This window comes from Bombus bifarius, unplaced genomic scaffold (assembly GCF_011952205.1).
Source record: "Bombus bifarius isolate JDL3187 unplaced genomic scaffold, Bbif_JDL3187 scf7180000008140, whole genome shotgun sequence".
NCBI classification, from domain to species: domain Eukaryota; kingdom Metazoa; phylum Arthropoda; class Insecta; order Hymenoptera; family Apidae; genus Bombus; species Bombus bifarius.
In genome coordinates, this window is record NW_022884468.1 from 837,236 (window position 1) to 852,864 (window position 15,629).

At 33.1% G+C, this 15,629-nt stretch overlaps 3 protein-coding genes across 4 annotated transcripts; 2 read left to right on the plus strand and 1 right to left on the minus strand.

Annotated features, from left to right (window-relative positions):
* Positions 1-3,022: 3,022 nt before the first annotated feature.
* On the plus strand, positions 3,023-3,673 carry LOC117208585 (peritrophin-1-like). The gene is made up of 2 exons (XM_033449815.1): positions 3,023-3,086; positions 3,259-3,673. Exons 1-2 carry the CDS (start codon positions 3,080-3,082, stop codon positions 3,600-3,602), a joined length of 351 nt encoding a protein of 116 aa, XP_033305706.1. The 5' UTR covers positions 3,023-3,079; the 3' UTR covers positions 3,603-3,673.
* A 1,759-nt stretch (positions 3,674-5,432) lies between these two features.
* On the minus strand, positions 5,433-8,651 carry LOC117208558 (flap endonuclease GEN). Of its 2 annotated transcripts, none has more exons than XM_033449779.1 (6): positions 8,414-8,555; positions 8,062-8,318; positions 7,706-7,992; positions 7,463-7,624; positions 7,217-7,382; positions 5,433-7,149 (listed from the first exon to the last, which is right to left on the minus strand). In XM_033449779.1, exons 2-6 carry the CDS (start codon positions 8,305-8,307, stop codon positions 6,025-6,027), a joined length of 1,986 nt encoding a protein of 661 aa, XP_033305670.1. In that variant the 5' UTR covers positions 8,308-8,318; positions 8,414-8,555; the 3' UTR covers positions 5,433-6,024. The 2 variants fall into 2 exon arrangements, with proteins under 2 accessions (XP_033305670.1, XP_033305669.1); XM_033449778.1 differs by having other exon boundaries at positions 5,435-7,149; positions 8,062-8,338; positions 8,414-8,651.
* A 3,845-nt stretch (positions 8,652-12,496) lies between these two features.
* Positions 12,497-14,513, plus strand: LOC117208589 (basic proline-rich protein-like). The gene is made up of 2 exons (XM_033449818.1): positions 12,497-12,616; positions 12,967-14,513. Exons 1-2 carry the CDS (start codon positions 12,610-12,612, stop codon positions 14,403-14,405), a joined length of 1,446 nt encoding a protein of 481 aa, XP_033305709.1. The 5' UTR covers positions 12,497-12,609; the 3' UTR covers positions 14,406-14,513.
* Positions 14,514-15,629: the final 1,116 nt, after the last annotated feature.

A 15,629-nucleotide genomic window follows, 5' to 3' on the forward strand; every position in this document is an offset into this window, starting at 1 on the left:
ATTTGATTACATTACTTATTACGTAATTATAAAAATGTCAATAGAACCGAAAATGGACTGATTATGTTGATATGCAATTTCTATACGGTGTAGCAAAAAGACTCATATAGCCAACGCTGTGACTATTTCTTCGATTGGAACGTCTAAGTAACGATAAGAACATGTAAGTTATAGCCGTAGCTATCATCAATAATCGTCAGGCAGTTCAAATTTCATAACTATACGACTCGCGGACCTTCTTATAGACCAGTTTCTGGACCTCGTACGCAGTGACAATTTTAGTACGGGCTTGTTATTAGCCGATGTTATAAATGCTCTTCATCATGACAACGCACCACCGCCACACATCGCTCGCTGTTTGCCAGTTTCTTGCACGTTTTAATATTACAATCCTTGATTACTCGCCCTACCTTCCGGATCCCGCTCCGTGCAACAGTTTACTATTCCCCAAGGTTAAAAATATCATACAAGGACAGTATTTTAGGCATTAAAAACGATACAAATAGGAAGCAATGCGGATGCTAAAGTCCACTTGAAACGAGGAACCGCAGCACTGTTTTACGCAATGGAGAGGATACTTGATTAAGTGCTGGCGGTTAGCACTGTGAAGGTGACTGTTGTGAATTACCAACTAGGTGGCGATCAGTCAGGTTGCAACTGGTTGGTTGATGTCGCGACCCTTGAACGCTATGAATTCCCAAGGTGGATGTAGATTAAAGATGTCTATTAAGCTTGTGTTTAGTAGTTTATTTGAATTGTTTAGTATACATGAAAGAATATGAACTATACGTAACGGTGTTAAATTTAGGCCAGTACGTGATGAGTCTCGTGCTTGATGGCTGCCGAGCTTACATTCTAACTGTCCGTCTAGGAGATCTGTTTTTGTTAATGTTTCCTGTGAAGCAGGAATCTATTCTATCCAATTCTGTAACAATCGAACTGTCGTCGGTGTCTCTAATGTAGTGCATTTTGTACGTACATGCTCGAGGGTGCGTAGCGTAACGTCCTGGTTTAGTGTTCCGTTGTCATCGGATGTTGAGGTTTAGGACACGTGGTTCACTTTAGAGCGGACCCGATGAGCACTTAGGCTGTCACGTAGTCTCTACTCGAAAATGGTATCCCGCTGGGAGTAGCCATCCACACGTTATTTAGCAATTAAGTTAGAAAAATTTACCAAATGTCCAGCTGGACAAATTGTAAAGTACAAATTAAATAATAATAAAAAAAAACAGCCACTTGACAATGTCGGTTTTGCAAACATTGCAACTTGCGAGGCGAGAACCTCCAACTTTCCAAAAAAAGCAGAAGCGTTGTCCGTGTCATAAACTGAGTATCACCCAAAATCTCGAACAGTGAGAGTACAGATTTTGACGAAGTTTCAAACAAATAATTTTTATTAATTCTTTCCACGAATCTTCTTTCCACACCTCATACTTTTCCAATACTTTTTCAATGCTACTTCTAATACAGTGTACACAATTAGATTAACATGTAACCACCAATCACATAATTAAATTTGAATAATGTGAATAATCCTTCAATGATTTCCTAAGTAGAGATTTCTTTTATTAGTGAATAAACCACTTAAGTATCCTCTTAAACTATAGTATCGCATGAAGATACTTTCGCCGGAAATGAAATGAAATTATCTGCAACTTAAAAATAAGCTCCAAACGACATTTCTGTACCGAAAGGTTTCTCATTATTCTAATGTCTAGAAACATAGTGCCTTATAAATGTCATCCCCTCTTTTTTTGAAAACCACGTAAATATCATGAAGTTTTTATATGTATGTATGTATCTACACAGAAGTTGAATCTTAATATGTAAAAACGTGTAGCGCATCTACTCGCTAATTGATGTGAATATAAATTTGACTACACAACACGAAAACTTGAATCTATTTCGTTGCATGGGACGAGTTTATTGTCCTTTACAACTGTTTGCTAGTTGTTGTCAAATGGGTCTATTTTGTGTTCAACAACGGTACGCATGGCTTGACACGAACTCCTGTATTTCTCATCATACGTCATATACTATATATACATATCTTTATGTATAAACTAGAGAATAGTCATTATCTACGTTTCAATTATGCGATGTACATAACAAAATACTATTTATTTTTACTACTTATTATATATAAATTTGTTAATAATATTTTTATTGTAACTACAGTGTATATATGACATTATTAAATTGGACGCAGCACATTAAATGCTGGAGAACGTGTATATAATCGCATATGTTTTAACGGATTAACTGTTTTTATTTAATTTACATCGTTTTGTTTAAGTGCTTCGGTATTATTTAATTTGTCATTAATTATAATTGGTCTCTCTAATTATAGATATGAAATGAATGCAACAGCCAGGCCAATACAGACTGATAAACGCCTGTGTGTAAATAATTTTACATGTACGCCTTTGATATTTAGTATAGTGGTAATTTATGCAGATTATTGTTATTTTAACACGTAATATATCAGTCCTTTATTTCATTATTACATAATTACAGTGTTTAGAAAATGCAATAAAATATGCATATATAATATTACAAGATATTCAATTAAAAAGACGATATCACAAGATGTATTTAAAAATGTATAATCTATTTACAACATATTTGACGTTTGTTGCTCCAACTGTTGAAAATTTTTGTATCTTTAGATTAAGAAAAGCGTAACGGCGATCAACAACTTTGAACATTGAACTGTAAAAGGTAAAAATTTAATACGTACAGCATTTTGCGCTTCGGTATACAAACTAATACATTAATGTTACCTTACAATTACATATTACCTCAATTAGAAGTGTAAATATTATCTAGATATTTCTCTAAACAGAGAACGATATGATTAGAAACGACATTGACAACTAATAGCTGCATGTTACGCTCCAATTTTTGACTATAGTGTTATCACGACACGTTAAGATTAAGAATCAATTATATACTTGTTTTTTCATAGTCTTTCATAAAAAATGTATAACTGACGGATATATAAATCGAAAGACAGGCCTGATCGTCACAACGACAACAGTGTGGAAGATACTAGAACACAGAACTCTGCAAAGAAAAAATGAAAGGCAAGATAGTTTTGGTTTTATTCTAATTTAGTTCGCGTTAAGATTGATTGGACAAAGAATAAATTTGGACTTGTTACCAAATATCTATTCCTCGCCGATATTTTTCACCTAATCTTAATGTAATAAGTTACTGCATACGATACTAATTAGAAGTGTTCCATAATTATTTTAGCAATATTTGTGGTTACACTTGCCACACTTTTGGTGGCGTTCGTTTCCGCTACTCCACCACCTGAATGTCCCAATGAGGAAGAAGAAGATGTTGCTCTGTTTCCAAATCCAGACGACTGCTCAACCTATTACTCCTGCATTAGAGAGACACCGGTGTTAATGCAATGCAACGAAGGACTTGAATTTAACCCAGAATTAAGAGTATGCGATTGGCCAAAGAAAAATGCAAGCTGCAAACACCGCCCTTCGAGACCACCACATTCAACACATAGTCCCACAACCAAACCACCAACAACCGGTATCCCGGAAGAAAGCACCCGGTTACCAACAGTATCAATCCAGTGACACCAACCTGAATAATATGCAACCATAATTTCTTCGAATAGTACAGCATGTTGAATATGAAAATTTTAAAACACAATAATGTAAAGAATATAATGTAGATTGCTAATGTAGAAATTATAGGCAATAAAAAAGCATAAAAATTAACAAATACTTCAATAATTGTCATTTGTATAAATTTAATGAGACGATTACATATAGCAATTCGATTACATTGGTTATTACCTAATTGTAAATGTGTCAATAGAACCGAAAATGAATATATATATATATATACAAGTTCTGTACGGTGTAGAAAAGACTCATATAGCAAATGCTGCGACTGTTTCTTCAACTGGAACGTCTAAGTAACGATAAGAACTTATAGCCGTATCTTTTCGTGTACCGGTTTCTGGACCTTGTACACAGTGACAATTTTAGTACGCCCTTGTTATTCGCCGATGTCATAAATGTTCTCCGTCATGACAACGCACCGCTGCCACACATCGCTAACTGTTTGCCAGTTTCTTGCACGTTTTAATATCACAATTCTTGATTACGCGCCCTACCTTCCGGATCCCGCGCCGTGCAACAGTTTACTATTCCCCAAAGTTAAGAATACCATACAAAGACAGTATTTGGGGGATTAAAGACGATATAAATAGGAAGCAACGTGGATGCTAAAGCCCACTTGAAACGGGGTACCACAGCAGTGTTTTACGCAATGAAGAGGACACTCCATTAAGTGCTAAAGGGTAATAGTTTGAAGCTGACAATATAGATGTTGACGATTTTCACCTAATTTAAACTTGAGTAGTGTGAATAATCCCTCGATGATCCCTTCAGCAGAGATTTCTTTTATTAGCGAATAAACCACTTGAGTATCCTCTTGAACTGTAGTATCGCATGAAGATACTTTCGTCGGAAATGAAATTAAATTATTTGCAACTTAAAAAGTAAGCTCCAAACGACATTTTTGTACCGAAAGGCTTCTCATTGTTCTAATGTCTAGAAACATAGTGCCTTATAAATATCATCCCCTCTTTTTTGAATACCATGTAAATATCAGGAAGTTTTTATATGTATGTATGTAGCTACACAAAAGTTGAATCTAATATGTAAAAACTTGTAGCGCATCTACTCGCGGATTGATGTGAATATAAATTGACGACACAACAGGAAACCTTGAACCTATTTCGTTGTATAAGACGAGTTTATTAGCATTTACTACGGTTTGCTGGTCGTTGTCAGATGGGTCTATTTTGTGCTGAACAACGGTACGCATGGCTTGACAGGAACTCCTGTATTTCTCATCATACGTCATATATATATACATATCTTTATGTATAAACTAGAGAATAGTCATTATCTACGTTTCAACTATGCGATGTACATAACAATATATTATTTATTTTTACTACCTATTATATATAAGTTTGTTAATAATATTTTTATTGTAACTACAGTGTATATATGACATTATTAAATTGGACGCAGCACATGAAATGCTGGAGAACGTGCAAGACGTGTATATAATCGCATATGTTTTAACAGATCAACTGTTTTTATTTAATTTACATCGTTTTGTTTAAGTGCTTCGGTATTATTTAATTTGTCATCGATTATAATTGGTTTTTATAATTACAGATGTCAAATGAATGCAACAGCCAGGCTAATACAGACTGATAAACGCCTGTGTCTAAATAATCTTACATGTACGTCATTGATATTTAGTATTGTGGTAATTTATACAGATTATTTTTATTTTAACAAGTAATATATCAGTCCTTTATTTCATTATTACATAATTACAGTGTTTAGAAAATGCAATAAAATATGCATATATAATATTACAAGATGTTCAATTAAAAAGACGATATCACAAGATGTATTTAAAAATGTATAATCTATTTACAACATTCAATGTATCAAACAATTATTTTGCATTTGTACAAATACGATTTAAACATCTTAAAAGCATATTTTAAAAATATGCGATTAAAACATAGTTCATACAGTAATACATAAAATTGGATACATAAATCAATCTTCGTTATTAACACAATCCAAGCAATTATTGATAAAAAATTTCTTACCTTCGCGGTAATATTTCGCTACGTTCCTTAAATTTAGTTTATAATTTTATTACTTACATAAATATGAAGATTTTCAACGTTGAAAAATTATAGTGGTATTTTATATAGTAATTTAAATCGAATTTATAAGAAAATATAAGATTTAAAATAATAACGACTTAGTTACTTAGAAATACGAGAGATCTTTTAAAATTATATAAAACATATTGTGTATGGGCGTAGATACTACAATAAATTCTAGATACCACAATATGAAGGCAATGAATGGTATTTTGTACTTGTTCTGGTATCTTGTTTTAGTAACCAATTGCATACTCAATTACGTAAAGAAACGCACCTCATATTAAATGCTACGTGAGAAATTGGGTTTCCGGATCGGTATCATTCATAAGATCATCAAATCCAAGACTAAATCTATCGTTTATTAGCGTAGAAGTTCTTTGAAGCCTTTTTTTCGGTTTCTCGCAATTTATTCTGTGATTAAGAGGAATATAGGATTCATCTATATCAGCAAATTCATCAACTGATTGATTATGAATTACATCATTTCTGAAACTTTGATCAGAGTTCGTTTCAAAATTAACTACATCATCAACTGTTTTCACATCTTCAGTGTCTTTTTCACATAAATTATTTTCATCTTTAGGTGTTTGCACATTTTCCGAAACATTAAATTTGAAGACCCTTTGATTACATATATTGTCTATTATCTCTGACATGTTTACATCATGATCATCGTTCTCGTCAATAAAATCATCCGGTGAAAGTTCATTAAACATTCTATCCAATGTATTATTTAAGTTTGAATTGATATTCTCCAATTGTAATACTTTTTCGAACTGAGGACCGCGTTTAACTTTATCACTTCTTTTCGGACTTTCTTGTAAACCATCTAATGTTTTACATTTTTTAGATTTTATTGGCGTAATACTCATCCTTCGGAAAGATTCTTCTAAAGACGTAGGATCATTTTTGGAAATAAATTCATCAATTTTTCTATTACTTTCTGTTTTTGCATTTCTCTTCTGACGCCTCTTTTCTGCTTTACGTTTATCACTAGCATCTGTATCGTTTTGTATTTTCTTTTTATTCGGTCGTTTCTTTGTTTTCGCATTTCTTGCATTTTCAAATGCTTCAACTAATTCTGGATAACATTTCTGTACAGCACTTTGTGGCTCAATGCTTGTCAATTCAGATGGAATATCTGCACCATTATCACTCACATTATCTAATGCAATATATTCTTTTAATCTTTTTATCGTACTATGATCAGTCTTCCAAATAATTTCGTAACTCGCAACAGACCTAATATTCCGAACTTTCTTTATTGCTTCAGGTATGTATAAATCGAGCATTGTTAGACGGTTGTCTGCAGAAATACCTGGAAGGTGTACAAGTTGCCAACGAGTCACTAGAGGAAATATCTTCTCAAATGCATATTGTGGTTCCCAAGACAAATATCGTTCCATGAAATCCTAACATAAATCGAGTTATAGTAAGAATAAATAAAGTAAACTTACAAAGTTTTACGTTAAAACTTACTATAAATTCATTCACTTGCGGTTGTTTCCACTGAATATCTATTTTTGCAGGTACTGAAGCTTTTTTAATAAGAAATTCATCTATTAATTCTTGATTTGGAAAATCTTCAATAAGAAGAGCTTTTTTTCGTAAAGCAATTTCATTCAATAATAAAGCTCTTTTCTCTCTACAAAAGTATATCGTAAAAAATACAATATAAATATGCTAAATAAAATATGTTGCATAACAATTATATAACAAACGTACTTATAAGAGTTATGGCATTTCACAGTGGTTCCACATTCTATACAACCTGATTTTGTATGCTTTTGTAGTTTACCACTATGTCCACAAGACGAACACAAATTTGGATTCAGTAATTCTGCTTCTTTATAATCTAAAGTAGTATCGGTCCTCCAACTCTTCATTCTAAAAAGTTAATAGTATTTGTACATAATATTTTTGTTAGATAAAAAATACATTTTAGGCATACTTTAATTTATACTTTACCGTTCAAGAATATCTTTATCATTTACAATTTTAAAAAGTTTCATAGCAGCTTCTTTACCAACTCCATTCAGTCCATCATTATAATCACAACCACATAATAAAGCTAATGCTATCATTTTATTTCTCCCTAATTCTAATAACCTTTCTATCTTTTCTAATTTATATTCGTCTACAGCACCACCTGAACTCCCACGATTTCCTTGAGTACTTGTACAAAAATTTCTGTAAACTACTTTTGCTCCATATAAAAAGCAATCACTGTCTTGACTTATGCATCCATCAACAAGCTGTAAAAATAATTATTAAAGCAATAGGTAACTGTGATTCACATCTTTTCATGTGTACAAATATTTTACCCCGTCTTCGTTTAAATAAGCACACATTGCTTCTGCTTCCCCATGTCCTTGCACACACGCCAAACCCATAAGTTGAAGCATTTCCTTGCATTCATTGAGAATTCTATTAAACTGTGTTCTACCTCCTTTAGAAGCAGTTTTTTTCTCGCGAAAACCAGAACGAACGTCATTTCTCTTTGCAATTGTCTTATGTTTCAAAGTAGGTGCTTTCCCTTCCAATACAAATACTGGAAATATTCCTTGCATGAGGAGAAATGCTGTACGAAAATAGAGATTCCTGTAATAATTATTCAATCGTATTTAACTTTAAATCTGAAAGAATAATAAATATAACCAATGCAAACTCACAAACCTAAGATACATTTTTGGTTGTGCAGAATGATCAGTTACTGTTTGACTATCCACAATCCAACAACTCATGTCAATGGCTACTGTTTTTCCTTGAAGCTCAAACATTGGTTTCCTCTCGCTCAAAGGCGACAAAATATTCCAAAGATCTTTTACTCCCATTTTTACTAATTTGAACTAGAGTTTGTAAACATTTTACTACAACGTATTTGTTGGGGTCTATGTGCAATTGTGTGTTATGTGATACCATATTAAAAGGATATAAATCCCTATGTAGTAAAGTTAAACACTAGAAAATAGTTTATACTGTTGTGTATAGTGTGTTGTGTGTGGTATAGGCTTGTAGCTCTCTCTAGCGTGAATATCTTGTACGATAATACGATAAAATCTAGCGCGGCGAATTTAATTTTACAACAGCGTAACCGAGGCAACAAACAAAAGTTGCTTAACAAATTTATTGATTAAGTTTCAAAATTATTTATCAGTAATAACTATGATCACTTTTAAATTTCGTATTTACTTTCGTTACCATGGGAAAGAACATTGTCAATGCATAAATCGCTTGCTCTTTAATATTACAACTTCAATCAAATTAATGTTTATTAGCATTGGTTAATAAGAAATTGTATTATTGGATAACAGACAATCATAGATCGTCATGTAAAATCCGAGTAGATAAATGGGCTATTCTGTGACCTAAAAAGTGAGAGAATCGTTAGAATCATTAAATCGTAGAATCGTTGAGTCGTAAAACCGTCACGTTGAGGTCAGAGTTTAAGAAAATTTCATTAAAGCGCAAATCTTTGTTAAAGTCAAATTGTTTGTCAAATTCAATATATTATAATTCAATTTTAAATATAAATTTTATTCAAGTTAATTTTTCTCGTTGTGTATTTCTTCATTTAAATGTAGAGTTAATTTTTTGAATTGTTTAAAGTTGTAACACGAGCAGAGTGTTTCAACACTCCAAAAGCTGCAGTCTGGCCAAATTGCCCCAAATCTTGAAAAGGCCACGTAACAATATTTGAGATGATAAAATATAGAAATTTTTGCACGTGTTTGTGCTTTATTCAAGATAAAGCCATCTTTTTCTTTGCAAGAAACTGATTTCTTTAAAGTATTCTATCAAAACTTCATATCCAAAGCTTTCAATGGGAATCATTCATATCAAATACATAATTCTGATCCTGGCATTAAATTGAATACTTTTGTTATACAATTTTTTTCAAAATAATATATATGTATATTTCTGAAACCTACTGTTATAACAGATTTTTTTCTTTGTTGATATGAATTAATATATTACCAAAGACAAAGTATAACATATAAAAATAATATATCCAACGGATGTCCTATCTAATATATTTTTTGTTTCACGTGTTAATTATTTGTGAACTGTATCATCTTGATATTGTAATATCGTAGAATAAATTTGAATTAGAGATCGGTTGAAAATAGAAAAAACCGTGTACGTCGTCCTTCTGTGGTTCGTTTACATTTAAGAGCGCCTATGTGACTAAAGTCACCTAGTTCTTACAGAGATATAAGAAAAACAAGAAACAACGTTAGAGCAGAAGGACGGTTTCGTGTTTCAAGGGCGGACGACCGAGAGGTCAGAGTATGCGAGTCGAAAAGCGAGTGTGTTGCGAGAGTCAGAGCGAATTGAGTCGTTGAAGAGTAGAGTCGTTAGAGGTTTCGAGTTGTCGAAGAGTAGAGTCGTTAGAGGTTTCGAGTTGTCGAAGAGTAGAGTCGTTAGAGGTTTCGAGTCGTCGAAGAGTAGAGTCGTGAGAATTGATAGAGTTGTTAGAGAGAGAGAGAGAGTGTGTGTGTTAGATTCGTTGTGACGAGAGTGATCAAATAACTGTAAAGTTATTTGATATAGATACGAGTATTGCATTTAGTTTCCGTTAAATAAATATCGTTCTCTGTCCAATTTATATCTGTATATTCAGTTTAATATTAATAAATTGTAAATAATCGAAAAAAAATTTCTATCCTTATTTTTCGATATTACAATATTGTTTCCGACATTATCGATTCAACATAAAATAAAAATATGTACAATCACCGACGAATTAGTCAATAGTATAATCATAGATTAATACAAGAGCAGGCTGAAAAATTTCCGGAATGTCAATAACAAATAAACCAACTCCCAACGACGATTCCGGACATTTTTCAATCTGCTTTCGTATGTACCTAATGTACAATCATGTTATATTAATTATATTCATGTATCTGAACAAATATTTTCTATAAATTTATTGCTTATGTGTTATATTTTTATATATTGTATTTATTGATCTATATTATATTGCATAATATACTATTATATTTACAAAGCTATTTCTTATCAATAATATTCCTACGTTGTACATATACAATCTTTTGAATCACTTCTTTTCAGATTAACAAAAAATAAAATTACACTATCCATTATGGATTTCCCAATGAGAGATCGATAAAGGTAATCGGCTATCAATCTACGTGATACAAAAAATTTTATAAATCGAAAGATTTTTAATTTTTCTATATAATTTTCGATAAGGAAAGATAAATATATCGTCTATATTTTTAACTTTTGTTCACACGCACTTTTGTAATCACATGCACAATACTTCTAGTATATGTAGTATACTAGTATATATACTAAAATAAACATTATTTGGCACAAAAGAAAGTAATTGCTTTTATTTACAACTGTAATGCGAATTTAACTCTCTTGTATACATTAAGCCCTTTAGCATCTTTAGTTTAAGAACTTTTTAAATGCATTCAACTTTCTGTTTCTTTTTCAAATTTTCATTCAAACTCTATCACTTAATGCAATGAGTTTAGAAGTGAAAAAATAGAGATCTGTACATATTAGTCTACTCTAAAGTATCTGAACACCGTCTAAATAGGTCTAAATTCGTGGTATAAGTGATGTCAGGGAGATTTTATACCTTGAAATAGAACAAAAATCAAGAATGACAAAAGTTACGTTGAAGAACGTAATTTTCATTTCTGAGGTAGTCTTCATTCTTATGAAGATCGAATTTGAAAATTTATCAAGTATGTATGTATTTGATTAATTCTCGATTGAAAAAGAGCGCGCAATTATTCTACATGCGAAACTAAGTTGGAAATATGGAATACAATTTTTTCATCTGTTGTTTCGTTTTCGAGAAAACTAAATTAGAAAATTTGTATCCGAGTTAATTCTCAACTCAGAAGCTTATTTTCTAAAAAACGAGGCCTCAAACGAAAAACGTAAATAAATATATTTCAATATTAATTTCCATACAAGGTTGATTTCCATACTATTTTCTGGACTTTTTCTATTCTCTGTCAACAATTATAATTTATAATAAAAGTGATACGAAAAAATCGTTTGATAAGTTTTACCAATGTATTTAAAAATCTTGTTGTACCTTTTTTTTATTCGGTTACAGTTTTATGTTCTATTTATTCTTTATAATAGTTTATTGTTATTTCATTTGTGTCTGATGAATTAATGTAGAATAATTCTTAATTTTTATCATCTAAATGTAATAAAAGTAGTTATATAAGAAGAATTATGAGGAACATTCTCTGCTTGAAAATATCTTCAAATGAAAATGTAATTTCAGTTTAAAGTAATATTTTAAGATCTTTGTTTCTCTTAAAAACATTATTAATTTTATTAAATTCCTTTAAGAAACAAAATTTATGCTGATGTTTCGTTCGATATATTTGATGTTCGTTTCTTCAAGCGTTGAAAATTACTTTCAATGAAGAAAAAATTGTCATTATATTTAATTAATTAATCGATTAACTTTTATATTTTTTGAATACATAAAGTATTTTATGCTTTAATATACAAACTTGTATATTAATGTTATAATTAGAATTAGATATTAATTCAATTAGAAATGATTCTAAATAATTTCTGAAGTCACTATTTCAAACTTTCTCTGAGAAGGAAACCGATATGATTAGCAGACAATATTGACGCTTAATAACGCTACGTCCCAACGACTCATGTAGTAGCTAATTTTTTCTTCGTTAGACTTATCACGATATGATGATAATTATGATTGATAAACAAGTATTTGCTTGCTGATAATCTATTAAAAATACTTATGTAGAATATATAAAGAGGAAGACAAATCTGATCGCCATAACAATAGTAAGAAGGAATACAATACAAGACGAAATTGTGCGCTTTCAGAAGCAAAAATGAAAGGTAAGATAGTTGTAATAATCTCTAATAAAATTGTTCACGTTAAGATTGAACGGAAGAAGTGGAATGGAATATATCAATTTTAGTGAAAATATTTTTGTTATTTACACGTTCGACATTATTTAATTCTCATTTATAAGATCTTCTTCTTTATTATAATAATATAACAATATAATATTCTTGTATAAACAAGAAAATGCATATACACAGATATGGACATACAGAAACAGAATTTTCATCTTGTCATAACATTTTTCACTTTTTATAAAGCTTTTGCCGATATTTTTAACTTGATCTCAATTATTAAATTACTAGATACGATACTAATTAAAATCTTCTGATAATCATTTTAGCAACGTTTGTGGCAATATTTGCCACACTTTTGGTGACGTTTGCTTTCGCCAACCCACCTCAATGTCCAACTAAGGACGGAGAGGATATTGTCTTGTTTCCGAATCCAGATGACTGCTCGACCTACTATTCCTGCAGTGCAGGCAGACTGCAGATAATGAAATGTAGTGAAGGACTGGAATATAATACGGATTTAAGAGTATGCGATTGGCCCAGAGAGCATGCAGAATGTAAACATCACCATTCAAGACCACCACATTCTTCGACAGCCCGTTCTACGGTGACATCTCGTCCTTCACGACCAACTGAATCTGGCGAACACAGTACTGCTGCATCACCCCGTCCGTCACAACGAACTCTTTCTACTGATGAACCATTCCGACCAACTCACCCTACTAAACAAACCCACCCTTCAAGACCAACTACTGAACCATCCCGTCCTCCAAAACCAGCTCACCCTACTAGACCATCCCATCCTTCAAGACCAACTGATTCTACTGAACCATCCCGTCCTCCAAGACCAACTCACCCTACTAAACAAACCCACCCTTCAAGACCAACTACTGACCCATCCCGTCCTCCAAAACCACCTCACCCTACTAGACCATCCCATCCTCCAAGACCACCTCATCCTACTAAACCATCCCATCCTTCAAGACCAACTGATTCTACTGAACCATCCCGTCCTCCAAGACCACCTCACCCTACTAGACCATCTCATCCTCCAAGACCAACTCCATCTGTCAGTCCAAGGCCACCTCGTCGACCAAATCCGGATTTTCCTCCACACCGCCCAGGCCATAAACCACACGACCGACCCCTTCCTCCACACCACCCACCCGGTCCACCACACCACCCACCCGGTCCACCGCACCACCCACCCGGTCCACCGCACCACCCACCCGGTCCACCGCACCACCCACCCGGCCCACCGCACCACCCACCCGGTCCACCGCACCACCCACCCGGCCCACCGCACCACCCACCCGGCCCACCGCACCACCCACCCGGCCCACCACACCACCCACCCGGCCCACCACACCATCCACCCGGCCCACCACACCATCCACCCGTACCACCGCACCATCCACCCGGTCCACCGCACCGCCCACCCGGTCCACCACACCGCCCACCCGGTCCACCACACCGCCCACCCGGTCCACCGCACCACCCACCCGTTCCACCGCACCACCCACCCGGTCCACCGCACCACCCACCCGGTCCACCACACCACCGTCCCGTTCCACCGCACCATCGTCCCGTTCCACCGCACCACCCACCCGTTCCTCCGCACCACCCACCCGGCCCACCACACCACCGTCCCGTTCCACCGCACCACCCACCCGGTCCACCACACCGCCCGCATCTTCCCCCAATTCCACATCATCCCCCTTTTGATGAGCCCATCTTTCCAAGATACGAAGATTATCCAATCTTATGATTAAAAGGAGTTGTTCAATGTCATTGAAATTCTTAGTGTGTTTGACAAAAATAATGTATTCAAACTGTATTCAATATAGTTGAACTGTAATAAATATTTCTGAATTTATTTCTCCACATTTTATTTATTTCTCAAGTCTTTCGTTTTCATGACACAAATCTTAATTTATATTCAGCATTATGAGAAAATAAGGGAAAGTACGAATAGGTAATTATTTCGATTAATTATTTTAACCCTTTTGGAATTTACTACTTATTTTTTAAAATCCATGATATTAAGAATTAGGAGTATTAGAATTCATAGACACTAATAAATGCCGAATTTCATTTGTCCTTTAATGTAAGCTACTTAATAGTTCTATTCAGTGTGTTCATTTATAATAGTGCCGTAGGATCATTGGTTTTCGACTGTTTTCAACTTTTTTGGTAAAACATTGAAATACGCTTCGTAAAAAATTTGTACAACTTAATAAAAATTCGCACAAGATATTTTAGATGTATTTTAATCTTTCGAAATTGGATCATAATTTGAACTTTCTAAATTGAAAAGTTAATGAATTCGATACGAAAATCGTTGTAGAAACACATCACAAAATATTGACCTAAGAAAGTATAACACTAACGAATTTTAATGGAACTCAAGTTAAAATTTTATTGAAATATTAATATTAACGAATAAACTAAATTTTTAATTTATTAAAAGCATCAATCATTATTGGATCTGCCTTATTTAACGGAAACCGTTTTATATGGAGTCTTGTAAAGTCTCATCTACTTGAAAGATGAAAAGTGAAAAGAAAGAAAAGAAAAAGAAACGGTATAACGAAATTTGATCTAATAAATAGTACACGTATGTATTTAAAGTTTATCTCAAACTTATTGACCAAATAGTAAAACAAAAAATAAATCATTGTTTCAGTAAAAAATCACATCTTTTATGTCTTATAAATGAAATCGACGAATTGTAGACGAATATTTGAAATTGTATTTAACTGTACGATAATTGTTTTAAAAACATACTCATGGTATATTCTTATCATTTTTATTATTAAATACCTATTTTTAGAAAATTTAATATCTTTTTGTTGTTTGCAATGAATTCTTATGATATTTGACATACAATATACATATATACACATGCAGCATTTCATAATATATTTGCATTATAACTTTTGTTGAGTTTTATTTACATAATGCTGTAGAAATAAGTTAATAATTAAGTTTA